The sequence below is a fragment of the Anabrus simplex genome, chromosome 5 (genome assembly GCF_040414725.1).
Source record: "Anabrus simplex isolate iqAnaSimp1 chromosome 5, ASM4041472v1, whole genome shotgun sequence".
NCBI lineage: Eukaryota > Metazoa > Arthropoda > Insecta > Orthoptera > Tettigoniidae > Anabrus > Anabrus simplex.
Window position 1 is genome coordinate 78848933 of NC_090269.1, and position 14251 is coordinate 78863183.

At 40.6% G+C, this 14251-nt stretch overlaps 1 protein-coding gene across 1 annotated transcript in view; it reads left to right on the forward strand.

Annotated features, from left to right (window-relative positions):
• The first annotated feature begins 3750 nt into the window (after nt 1-3750).
• LOC136874368 (synaptonemal complex protein 3-like) overlaps nt 3751-14251 on the forward strand; it is a 90852-nt gene continuing 80351 nt past the window's right edge. Inside the window, exon 1 of the mRNA XM_067148006.1 lies at nt 3751-4045. Within this exon, the coding sequence (XP_067004107.1) occupies nt 3751-4045 (295 nt within the window). The remainder of the gene's footprint in view (nt 4046-14251) is intronic.

The window sequence follows — 14251 nt, forward strand, 5'->3', positions numbered from 1 at the left end:
AGATATAAATATTTTAAATTTAGAGTTGATGAATTATTTCGTGTTCAGAAAGTCAGGAATTGATGGTGCTCCAGCATCAAAAATAGGTCACTCTGTTATAAGGGTACACCACGACAAGTGGTGTGATGGCTGATTCCCTGCTTTAAATCCTCTTACCGTCGGGATCATTTCCGAGGTGCAGGTGCCACTCCATTAAAATATCGAAGGTACAGTGTTCACCTAAAATTATAGAATGATACTGAAAAATGAAAATCCTCAGCCTGTTTCCATTCATTCGACCGGATCAGGGACGAAATGAATGAAGCCCCCATGCAGCGGCGAGAATAGGCATTGTGAAGCCTGTCGAATCCTGTCACACTCACCTGGGGCAATGAATAAGGTCTGACAGGTGAAATGAAATCGGAAAGTGTTGCTGGAATGAACGATGACGGGGACAACCGGAGTATTGGGAGAAAAACCTGTGCCAAATCCGCTTTGTCCAACTCAAAACTTACATGGATTGACCCGGATGTGAATCACGGAACGCAGCGGTGAGTGGCCAGGACGCAGCCGCATAAATCACGAAGGGTCAATTAATAATAATAATAATAATAATAATAATAATAATAATAATAATAATAATAATAATAATAATAAACAAAATTATTGTTTTTACGTCCCACTAACTACTTTTGCGGTTTTCGGAGACACAGATTTGCCAAACTTTTATCTCGCAGGAGTTATTTTTCGTGCCAGTACATCTACCGACACGTGGCCGACGTTTTTGTGCTCCTTCAAATACAAGCGGACTAAGCGTGGATCTAACCTGCCAAGTTTGTCTTACCGTCCGAGCCACTCAGCCCGGCTAAAATGATTGAAATAGATCATATTAACTAATCAGAATGTCGCTAACGTATTATAAAATTATTTCTTGATTATAATTAATTTTCTCTTTACTTGGTGAGAAATCTTCAACTGCAAAATGCTTCGACCATACATTGATATTGTGAGTTACACTTTTATTTCTTAGGTCCTGTTTACTTTATACGAAAAGGCTCCTGCTTAGGAAATTGATGGTATGTATATGATTGTCCTTGATTTTAGAGCATTGAAATTGTCCAATATTTGGGAAAAACACTTTTTTTGTTTTCTTTTCTGGCATTGAGATATATTAAAAGTTTAACATCAAATAACTAGGCGTTTTCCATTAGTAACTGACGGGAACAAATGACGATCGACAGGCACATACCGTGTAACACTCTTGAGACATCTATAGGTAGTGTTTCAGTACATCTCTATTGGTGTCGGTCTTGGTCCTGCCAATAATCTTCAATCAAGTCCATCTACAATACTCAGACCTTAATGCAAATTGAAAATGGCTTTCATATCGGTTGGACGTGTACAATTCTGTACTGTATTATCACAGCATTTCGTTTGAGATCTGTAAGTGCTGTGCTCCCCAAAATGGTGTGAAAATATAATCAAAGCATGTTTTCTACAATTAAAATAATGAATTTTTTAATAGTTGCTTTACGTCGCCCCGACACAGATAGGTCTTATGGCGACGTGAGATAGGAAAGGCCTAGGAATTGGAAGAAAGAGGCCTGGTGTGAAAATGGGAAACCAAGGAAAACCATCTTCAGGGCTGCCGACAGTGCATATTCTTAAATGTATTCATAACAATTGGTTGAACGAATGTATGGAAACATTTACCATACCCAATATGAAACAGGTTTTCCCTGTATTAGATAGTATGTCAAATACTGAAGATGGCAAGACCACTATGTTTCAATTCACAACAGTTCATGCTAGATTTATTTCATTCAGATAAGTGTATGTTGTTGAAACTTGCACCTACGTTGTCAAGGAAAGCTTTATATCCTAATTCTATAAAGCATCAAAATGTCTGGTTTAATTCTAAGAATATGCAGCCTAAATCAGGAGCTCTTGAGAATATCTGACTTGTTTCATTAGAGATGGCTCCAACTGTTCCAGATAAATTTTTTATTTTAATGCCCTTTTCTGTATCAAAACTATTTAAATCTAGAGCCTGTTTCAAGAAGTTTATTAGCAACATAATCCTTTCATCAATATCAATCCTCTGATCATCAAAATTCTGTAGATGAATCACCAGATGGTCGAATTTTGACCATCTATTGAACTTTAGATCATTATGGCCTTCTGATTCAACGATCCACTTGAAGGTTTCTTAAATCACATACATATTTTTGTAAAAAACTTTAACATCCAAACCACTTGTAACCTTAAAACTTACTGTAAATGATTGGAGATCGGTAGGACATACATACTTTACTTTAATAAAAAAGAAAATAGTCTTCATTGACTAATGAAATGAACGGTTTTGTGTCTCTTTTCATAACCCCAGTTTAAAAGTCATCAAAACTAGAAATATTTTCTTGTTCACACCAGTTGATCAAATCTTGTTCATCTCTAATCAACAAGCATTCTGAACGAGCGGCTGGTTCTTTCCTATCTTTAGGGATCTTCACAGTGTGGTAGGAAGGTTGATTGGAAGAAATACTGGGGTAGGCATCATATCTGAATTGCGGTTTTCCCGGAGAACAATCACTGTATCACCGCCAACGATTGGAAAAACCTTTCTCTATAATTATAAAATTTATCTTCAATAGGTTTAATACACACTAGTGAATTATCTTTCACTACAAAATCGCCATGATCGATACGTTTGATTCATGTCTACCGTACCACTTTATCCTTAGGGTATCTAAATGCTGAAGTGTCTGTAGCACCGTAATTGGATTTGTTTCTAGGGACACAGCACGAACGACCCTATCTAATAAGTCATAGCGCACTTGTTTAAAAACGTAGATGAACTATATTTAAACTCTAAACTGCAATAACCATTGACTTACCGTAATGCAACTCGAGGCGTGAACTACACTGGTGTTTCACACATGTTTACAACCGATCGTTGCGCAATTTTTACTAGTATCGATAGTTCCGTAAAGGCTAGTACACACTTAGCGACAAAGTCGCGGGACATTATCTGGGGACAGTTGCGAGACGCTGCCCCTAGACTGTTGGGATACAATGTGCCGCGTCCACACCTATAGAGCCAGTTGCACCACAGGAATTGGCGCGAAATGGCGCAAGAAATTGCTTTATTTGCTTTTAATGGTGTGAATCTTTTTCTCCATCTCGTGAATGGACATAGTGAACTTTTTAGCCAGAGACTCCATTGCTTCCCTCCTTTTGTTTCTGTTTGTATCCTCGGTAGACATAACATCCCCAAGACAAGGGAGGGTGTGTAAATCCTCAATGATTTTTAGAGTAGTTTCCATCACAAACAACAGAACACGAAGCGCAACACCAACACGTGGCAGCTATCTGCACACTGGCATCGTCTCGTGACACGTCCAGACTACATCATGTTGCGCAACATTTGTATCATGTATCCCATTTCGAATGGGAGACCTGCGATGTGCAACTTTTGTATCGCGACAGTCCCAAACACGGAAAAAATGTCGCAGGACATCCCTGGAACTTGTCGCGATACACGTGTTCCGCAACTTTGTCGCTTGGTGTGTAGTAGCCTTTAGGCTCTCAGTGTTGTAGATGGCACGGGATAAAGAATTTCTTTACTCCCTGTGTAGATGGTCTTGTTTCCCAATCTACAAGATTTTTACATCTTGTATATACATAAGGATTCCATGAACAAGCGGGAATTCAAGTGCTGGGCCGGTAGCTGTGTGAAGTCGAAAGCATTAATCCCTTTATTTTGATTTCGCTATGCCGAAAGGAAAGAAGAAATCCGGTTCTGTGAAGAAGGAACCTGATTTAGACTTGGTATTGAGTGAATTATCTGCAGATGAATCGCCACGAGTGTATGATAACAATAATGACGCCACGAATTGCAGCATGAAACGCTCCTATACTTCCGACCCGGAGATGGGTGAAGACTGTGAGAATGTTAACACGAATTCTGATTTTGGGGGTGATATGAGTAAATTTGTAGAAAACTTGGGGGTTGATATGAATAAAGCTTTACAGGCCAAGAGAAAAAGAATGGAACAGTACACTGCAGGTAAGGAAAGGTCTATTTTGATGATTGTGAGAGAGATCCTCTGTTACCTGCTTTACATTTCTATCATGTACTTATGCGACCGGATCTTAATTCTTACTGAAAATTATTCAGGTTATGCTACTTTTTGTATTCATGTGCTTTCTTAACTATATTAGTTACGAGGAGAGCAGCTCCTGTTGGTCCTCGTACTACCAATTGAGTTCATTTATAGCTACCTTAGTTTTTCGTCCCAGGGACTCTTAACTTGGGAAGGAGGGTTGGCGATCACGGGGCCCTTAGTTTAGTCCTGGCATTGCTTCCTCTCGTGGCATTCCCCTCATTTTCACTGATCTTCTCTGACCTCCCTTTTTCAACTCTTGTTCTTTTCCGAACCCAGCGGTATTAGGTCTGTGAATCCTGGGGAATTTTTCAATTTCACAGCCTTCGTCTTTCTTTGGCCGATACCTTCGAAGTGTCGGTCCCCTTCCATTTTTTCCCTCTGGTTAGTGTTAATAAAGGATGGTTGCCCATTTGTATTTCCTCTTAAAACTATAATCACCACCACCACCACCTTAGCTTTTCCAAAGTTTAAGGAAAACAAAGGGAGTTGTTCTACAGACATTTTTTTAGTAGGCCGATGACCTCATTCCTTTTTAAATGGCATTATCTTTGTAATAAGGAATTGTTGGTTTGGACTCGATCTTTGAGATGTTTGTGGAGACCGCAGGATGAAGCTGCTATTACTTCTACTTACCTGTGCCAAGCTCCTTTGTCATCTTTCTTGTACAAATTCTTGTGATTAACGTTAGTTCTCTTGTGGTTCTGATGGTAGAGTGCCTTTCATTTTCACCTGTGTCTCATGTAAATTTAAGCATTTAGGCCTCCTGTGGGTGGGGGTGGTAGAATAACAACCACGGTATCCCCTGCCTGTCTTAAAAGGTGACCAAAAGGGGCTCCAGGGGCTCTTAACTTGGGAACGTGGGTTGGCGACCATGGGGCCTTCAGCTGAGTCCTGGCATTGCTCCCACTTACTTGTGCCAAACTCCTTACTTTCATCTATCCTATCCGACCTCCCTTGATCAACCCATGTTCTTTTCTGACCCCGATGGTATTAGAACACTCAAGGCCTAGGGTGTCTTTCACTTTCACGGCCATCATGGCCCTTGTCTTCCTTTGGCCGATACCTTCATTTTTCAAAGTGTCAGATCCCTTCCAGGTTTTCTCTCTGATTAGTGTTATATAGACGATGGTTGCCTAGTTGTACTTCCTCTTAAAACAGTAATCACCACCACCACCATCAACACCACCACCACCACCATGTACATTTAGGCCTATATCCTCATTCATATAGTGGTTGGAATCCTTCCTGCTCCTTTCCTGAAATTGACAGCTTACTAAATGTTATTGTTTCTAAAATTCAGATATTGATCTGTTATTTAAAGGCCCTTACACATGAGCGCTTTTCTGTCATCTTTGTCGACCACAAAAAGATGCTTATTTGCTGCCTGCCCGACCACTTCTGTAGTTTAGTATGACCACATTTTGTGGCTAAAGTCAGAGTCAAAATGTAGTCTGGCCAACTTCACTGCGTATGGAGTAATTTCGTTTGGCGCAAGTGGAACTTCGGTCATTCACAGTATGAAATTCTACTTTGAACAAAGAAAGGTGGCTGAAAACTTTATCAGGTTTTGAAAAAACGAGCCCATTTTCCTGATTTTCTTGAAGCTATAGATGGAAAACACATTCATGTAATAAAACCAACAGAGAGTGGGTCATTATTTTTTAATTACAAACATGTCTTTACTCGAATTATTCTAGCAATCACCGATTTAAACTATAACTTTGTTTAGGTTGATATAGGATCCTAAGGGAGGTCCCCAGACTCAACAATATGTTCTAACAGTTCACTTTCATTATAAAATACAAAATAATCAACTTGATCTTCCAAACTCCAAATCACTTACAGAGAATGGGAAATGTTTGTTTTAGTCGGGGATGGAGGATTTGCTCTTTTAAATTATCTGTTACATCCATATGCAAGGAAAAGTTTGTCTACGAAGAAAAAAAGTCTTCAACTGTCGTTTATCTAGTGCTAGAAGAACAGTAGAATGCACTTTCGGGATTCTAGCGAATAAGTTGAGTGTGTTTCATAGGACATTAAATGTGTCAGTTGGTGTCAGTAGTTATTGCATAATTTCGTAAGACATTATGATGGGTACTATTACGACACCCTCACTTGTGAAGGATTCCTGGACTTGAGAGACTGCCCCGCTATAAGCAGAAGATCTGTGAACACTACGTGTGAGGAATTTGTGAATTACTTTGTGTCTGCCGAAGGGGAAGTTGTCTGCCAAGGGAGAATAATTTGAACGAAATGCACTTGTCAGAAAGAACTGAAATTTCATTGACAGTGTGTTTATATGTCATGAATGTTTGAAGTTAGCAATTACTGTTACTAACTCTAAGCCCGCTAGAATATGTGAGAATACTTAAACATTTTTTAAGTAAATATATGTAGGGGAACCTGGGGCACCATGAACCACTAAAATATAAACCCTAAAAGTTACTTTAAATACAACATTATCTGTCTAGTTCTTGTTTTATAATTAACGAACCACCTACATTTTAAAATTCATTATGTATATGGGGCAAATATCGATTGGTTTTTGATAAAGAAACAAAAGTACATTTCTTAAGGAATGACCTAAGGGCACCATGAGTCCATCACCGGGCCACAATGGGTCGCACACGCAAGAAGTAGGTTTGGTCAAGAAATGTCTGTGAAGAAAGCTGAAAAGGAAATTTAAATAACATATACAATCTGAGCATTGTTACTGTATAGAATAAAACATAACTACAACTGAAATTTACATATATAAAAATGAATGTATGTATGTATGTATGTATGTATGTATGTATGTATGTATGTATGTCTCGAATGGACTCAAAAACTACTGGAGCGATCTGGGTAAAAATTTCACAATTATTTCTTATTATTCCTGGGAGGGTTTAGGAAGTGGTTTGTATGAAATCTGATGGATAGTTTGGCATAGGGGGTGAAAAAAAAAAAAAAAAAAGGGGAGGGAAGGTAAGTAAACACCATGACAAGTCTGATCAGTGGGTTGCCTAACCAATAGTATGTGAAGATACTGATGTGTTTCTTACATTTCCCGCCCTCCTTTTCTTCTTCTTCTCCTTCTCCTTCTTATATAAACGGTACATAAAAATGAAAAGTCCAAGTTCAGTCGCTATTGCATAGGGGGTGAGAAGGAATGAAGAAATAAAATGTTGAGTGCAACGTTTAACATAGCAACATCGCACAGCTCACCTTCTGTTTGCCCAGATCCACGTCAATTGGCAACTTCGCCAATGGAGACCTGTTTTGTTCACAGACAAGTCCAGATTTCCCCTGACACAGCGTGATGGATGTCAACGTGCCACTAAGTGGCTTAAACTAGTCCCAAGACTGATGTAATATTATTTACTTGATATATTGTATTGAAAGGTGGACTCTCTTGTCAATTTATTTCTTATCATTGCAGTATGGAACAAAAATGAAATTTATAGCTTATAATTAAAATTCCATGGGGATGCTGCACCAACTACGTAGCTGGACTCACTCATGACGCAAAACTTGCCCTTGAAAGATACCAGCAACTGTTCGAGTCAGGGCTCATGTAGCGCGCATCACCTGAGCTGTCTTGCAAGAACTGGACATTCAAGAGATGGACGCGGGCGTCCTGTTCCACCATAGACTCTCCAAGACCTCGAACAGGCTCTCATTGAAGAATGGGACTTGATACTGCAACGTGACCTCTGTTGACTTATACGGAGCATGCAACTTAGGTGGCAAGGTGTTATAAATGCTCGTGGAGGACATACGCCATACTGAAGCTCTCCAACTGTGATAAAAATCCACCCTGGAGGACTGTTATCACTTTGTTTTCGCCCCTATTTGGACATTTCCATTTGTGTTCTGAAAGTGAACGCGAATCCATTGGTGTTCTTTTGTAGTATACTTCAACGGTAAAAAATAAAGGTTGAGTTTAGTTGGTGTGAGGTGTGGGTGTGAGGTATTGTTTTGTGGAGCATGGCATACTTTCAGAAACATGTTCTCCTAAATTTTTTTAACTGTGTATATAAAATAAAAGTTTAATTTGTACATTGCTCAGAATTTAAAAAGGTAATGCACTTTTTAATTTTCCATCATCTCCGTCTGTCTGTATGTACGGGCATCACGAGGAAATGGCTGAAGAGAATTTGATGAAAATCGGTATGTTAAGTCGGGAAATGAGGCTCTACAATCTAGGCTACAAATAATTTCATTTATGCTGAGGGAAATAGTAGTTTAGGGAAAGGCCTAATATTGAATCCTCAAAATATTTATGTTATTAACGATCCTATCAATAAATCATATATAACTAAAGTTGTATATAATTAAATTTCCGATCATTTATTTATTTATTTTGATTTTTGCTCCTAAGTCCACGAGAAAAATGGGTGAACAGAATTTAATGAAAATCAGTATATAAAGTCTGGGAATAAGGTGCCCCAGTCTAGGTTATAAATAATTTTTATTTACGCCGGGTAAAATGGTAGTTTAGGGGAAGGTGCTTAAAATTTAAATTTTAAATACCTATCTTATTGGTCCCATCGAAAATTATTACATACTGTAACGAAAGTTCCAATAATTTATGTGTTATACAGTTTTACCATACTGATTATGATAATAGAATTCATGAATTTAGATTTTTGTTGCTTAGTTCATATCAACGCCGAGCATTGCTAACATGGAAATATTGTTTAATCGTGTTAACTGGCAATGGTTATTGTCACGATTGGCTAAGATGTAAAGCCGTGTTTTCATCGGTTCATATCAACAAGGAAAGTCGTGAAGATGATTATAAATGTCCTTTCTTGAAACCAGATTGGAAGGGGTCACTCAGAGAATATTTTTCCAGATATTGTTCAAGTTGGCTATAGATCAATTTTTCTAGAGCTTTAGACAGTGCTGAAAGAATGCATACAGGATGAAAGTCGGATGCTACATTAGCTGGCGACCTTTTTGGAACTGGGACAACTTGTGCATTCATGGATGCAGGTGCAGATGAAGGAAGTGCGGATGCGCATAATATTTTGTATATCCGTGCAGGGCTTTAGCGATAGTGTCGAACTTTGATGGATACCGACTGTGATGTTGAAAGGTGGTGAAGTCCTGGGTGGATATCGCACCATGCTTATGACATTGTGGTTGAAACTGCATATGTCTTTTAGTGCCAGGAGTGCTCAGCTCGCCATGTGCAGGTCTTTTGATTTGACTCCCGTAGGCGACCTGCGTGTTGTGATGAGGATGACAACACATACACCCAGCCCCCATGCCAGCAAAATTAACCATTGATGGTTAAAATTTCCGACCCTGCTAGGAATCAAACCCAGGGCCCCTGTGACCAAAGGCCAGCACGCTAACCATTTAGCCACAGAGCCAGAGTGTGGTAGAGTAATTGGACCCAACTCATAAACACCTCTGGAATTCCATAGCAAAGGAGGGTACGCCAGATGAGTTGATGTGGAACTCTATCAAAAGCCTTTTCCAGATCCGAAATTGCCAAATGCAGTGTCTTCTGCTTTTCTTTATGCCTTTCCATCATCAAGCATGTGGCATGGATTGAATTTATGGTACCACATCCTTCAGTAAAGCCACATTGGTTTGAAGATATAGTAACATTATTCTGAGCCTACTGACCAATCCTCACTCGAATACCTTCAGAGTATGGCATAGAAGTCGAATTGGTCGATAGTTGTTACAGTCGCAGACATCACTTTTACCATAGTTGTTACGGTCGCAGACATCACTTTTACCTTTCCAAATTAGTATGGTTGTACTGGTTGTCCACACATGCGGAATCTTATTCTCAGATATGACCTGGTTGAAAAGAGTGGCAAGGAACTCTACTCCAGACTCACCAAGGATCTTCCAAATTTCAGTTGGTATATCATCTGTCATATCCTAAGGATAGTTCAGGCTGGGGACTGGAATGGGTTTTAATGCACAATTATCGGCTACAATAATAACACTTATTTCAATGGCCTATTGCTGATCTGAAAATATATTAAAAAATCACCAAGCTAGTTACACAAGAATATTTACAAGATGTAAACAGTTATAAGTGGTTTAGCTTTCTCTTCTTATTGAATGAACGTCCTAGCCTAAATATAATTCAAGCTGCTAAAAAGTCTTGGGTTCCCTTTTTCCTTCAGAAAGTCTATTCCAGTTAATGCTTATTTTCCGAGATGGACGGCTTCTTGTGGTGTCTTCTTTCTTCTTTCTCTGGTTTTCACTCACGCTATCCGACACTCACTAGGTCTTGATACTTCACACTTGGTTAACCGTCAAGGGAATGGAGTTCTGTGAGCTTTTAAGTCTATACCTGGGAGTCTTCTTTTACTGCGTAAGCGGGTACTACAACTGCCTTACTTCTTCCGTGGTTTCCCGTAACCAACTCTCCTTACTGTGGTCGGCAAGTTCCTTCTCCCGTACTTAAGTCGGTGCCCGTATAGTTCGTAGTCTATCACTCTTGGTTCTCCCTTGAATTGTTTCTCGTAATGTCCTTTAGGCTAACTTTCGGCCTCCTCCACGTATCGTCACCTGATCAACATTTGAGACGACGATTGAATTTCTCTTACAGTCTGTTAACTAACTACTCTGAGATTGTCTGCAAAAGTTTGCTGTGTGACTATGTGATCAACTCTCGACTGATTACTGAACAACTGTCTGATCAGTCACTACTGCCTGCGGGACTCTCCTTCTCGACTACTCGGACTTCACTTGACTCGACTGATCACCGCCTGACTCCCCTGACTTCCTGGCCTGACTCTACTTGATTTCCTGGCTGACTGCCTGACTCGACTTGTGACTTGACTTGACCGCCTGACTTGACTGCCACCTGGCTCCCTTCCTGACTTCTTCCTTACTGCCTAATTTTGCCCTCTGCACCTCCTTAAGTAACCTCTTGTTTTCTCGAACCTACTGTTCGATGTTCGACCTCGCCCTACTCGTGATTCTGAGTTGGCCCTTTCCTATTGGTTGACTTCTTCCCTTACCCAGGAAGATTGTTGCCATCTTGTTCTTTCTAGAAGCATAGAGGACATGTAAATTTCCATGGCCTATGTGCGTTCCTGAAGTTGAGAATATTTATATACTATGATAAGATTGGTACAAACATTCTGTGATATGTCCTAATATTTCACCATGCCCTGGCTTGTTCTAAGCTTTCAAGAACTGCACTGCCTTTATGGTTTCTCATATATGTATTCAATTATTCTCATATACAGTGTGCGCACAAATGATTGGAGCGGTTTCAAAAACTTCGTGTTTGTTTATTATTTGTTGTAACATTACAAAACTATACAGACAGACAGAAAAACTCACAAAGTTTTTTTATGAGCCTACAAGTGCTCGATATGTGCTCCATGAGTGACTCTACACACATCAACTCTACAGTCAAGTTGGTCCCACACCCGACGCAGCATGTCGCTGTCAATTTGACCAAAGGCGTTGATGATGCAGGCCTGCAGTTCTGTTAGATCACCCGGTAATGGTGGCATAAAAACTGCGTCTTTCACATAACCCTGTACGAAGAAGTCGCAAGGGGTGGGGTCAGGAGAGCGTGGAGGCCATGACATGAGGGCGTGATCTTCATTCCTGATACGGCCGATCCATCTTTCTGGAAATATGCTGTTTAGAAAGTCATGAACATCAATATGGAAATGAGGTGGAGCACCATCCTGTTAGTAGATGAAGTTCATGCTATCGGTCTCCAACTGTGGCATGACCCACTTCTCTAGCATATCCAGGTAGATGTGCCCTGTAATGGATTTTTCAGCAAAGAAGAAGGGACCATAAACTTTAAATTTCGAGATGGCACAGAAAATATTGAGCTTGGGAGAGTCATGAACACGCTGCACACAGGTATGGGGATTTTCAGTCCCCCAAATTTGTACATTGTGCCTGTCAACTTTACCACTCAGAAAAAATGCTGCCTCATCAATGAAGACAAGGTTGTCACAAAATTCATCATCTTCCATACACTCCTGAAAACTTGTACAAATCTCAAAACGGTTCACTTTGTCAGCTGGCGACAATGCTTGGAACAGATGCAAATGGTAAGAGTGCATCTGCAATCTTTTCCTTATGACTTTCCAAACGGTTGAACGAGGCATGTTCATTTCCCTGCTCGCTCGACGAGTTGACTTTCGTGGGCTACGTTCAAAACTGCGTCGCACACGCTCAACCATTTCTTCAGGCACACTAGGCTGGCCTGTTGATTTTCCCGTGCACAGACATCCCGTGGTTTTGAACTGTTCATACCATTGGCAAATGGAGTTGGCACTGGATGGATCTTTCCGATATTTTGTTCTAAGGTTTTGTCGCACGGTTGTCACAGATTGGCTGGAATGAAATTCCAGAACAGCATACGCTTTTCCACTGTTAGTTGCCATCTTTGCAACTGTTGGAGTAGAGGATGCATCATGTCTGCCAGATGTTGCAACTGCTGCGCTCTCGCGGGTATTGGGGGAAGCATAATGTATGGAGGGCTATTCGAACAAAACAAAACAAAACTTTGAGGGATACTTGCCTTACAACATCAAACACCATCACCATATCTCTAATAATATGGCTAATTGGCAAAAACACTGAAATAATTTGTGCGCACCCTGTATTTTTATTACACGGAACACTGAACACTTTCACTTCTCTGATGAAGTATTCCACAAAGACACTGTCATAGGTCTTGGGAATGAGATTCCTTTTTCTTAAATCTATGGCTCCTTTTTTTTTTTTTTTTTTTACATTGCTTGTCATACTGAGAGGTCGCGGTTCGACTCTCGTTCGAACCGTTCGCCCTTCCGTCCGCGGGTGGTGGGATGCGTCGTGTTGGAGACACGACACATCGCGGCCAGTGGCCTTTCTATTTTCAATTTTTTTGATAGGTTCCATTACCTCCTCTGGCATAATTAATGGTGCAGGTCCAGGAATGGTTTCAGGGCTTGGTATTGTTGGGTGGGGAAATTAATTGCTGCAGATGCCAGCATTGTAGTCTGACTATCGTTCAAAGATGTGTAGTGACTCTCATAGAATGTTTTTTTTTATGTCCATGGATATGCATGACATGCCCTATGTCCTGAGTTGAACGTTTACAGGATTGAGCGATGCACTTGATATTGGTTGCTCCTCCCGGCTCATCCAGCTGACTGTGCAAGTCTTAGAAGTGGAAATCTTTTGGGGCAGCTACTGCTCTCTAGCAAACTGTTTCAGTGAGCAATATCGATGTAGGTCCGCTTCGAGACGTGTGCTCCACCAGATGTTGAAGGCTAGCTTTTTCTCCCTGATTGCATGCTTCACTTCTTCATTCCACCACCATATTTGCTTATCAATGAATTTCCTTCAGGGTTTTGTTCCCCCCCCCCACCTGTGGGTGGGGGCTGTAGAATAACACCCACGGTATTCCCTGCCTGTCGTAAGAGGCGACTAAAAAGGGTCCAAGGTGCTCTGAACTTTGGAGCGTGGGTTGCCGACCACGGGGCCCTCAGCTGAGTCCTGGCATTGCTTCCACTTACTTGTGCCAGGCTCCTCACCTTCATCTATCCTATCCGACCTCCCTTGGCCAACTCTTGTTCTTTTCCGACCCCAATGCTATTAGGTTTACGAGGGATAGGGAGTCTTTCATTTTCATGCCCTTCGCGGCCCTTGTCTTCCTTTGGCCGATACCTTCATTTTTCGAAGTGTCGGATCCCTTCCATTTTTTCTCTCTGATTAGTGTTATATAGAGGATGGTTGCCTAGTTGTACTTCCTCTTAAAACGTTAATCACCACCACCTTTTGTTTTCCCCATAATGTTGGAGGCTTCCTGATGTATCTAGTTGTCAGCATTTTTCCATTGATGTTCCACAGTTTGATTTAGCCTCACTGTGAAACTAGTCAAATGTTGCTTTCATTTTGTTCTTATGCACATTTATTTTCCACCATTCGATTCGCTCGGGTCCAGTTCTGGAAGAGATGGTCTGTTTCTTCAGACTCATTTGTAGGTCTAATACAAGCATGCGATCTTATGTGGGGGTGTGCGCTACCATACGGGATCTCTTTGGTATCAGTTACTATCTTCATTTCTCAATATCTGATTAACCAGTAGTCAATCTGAGTTGCATGGCTGCCACTGGTGCATGTGG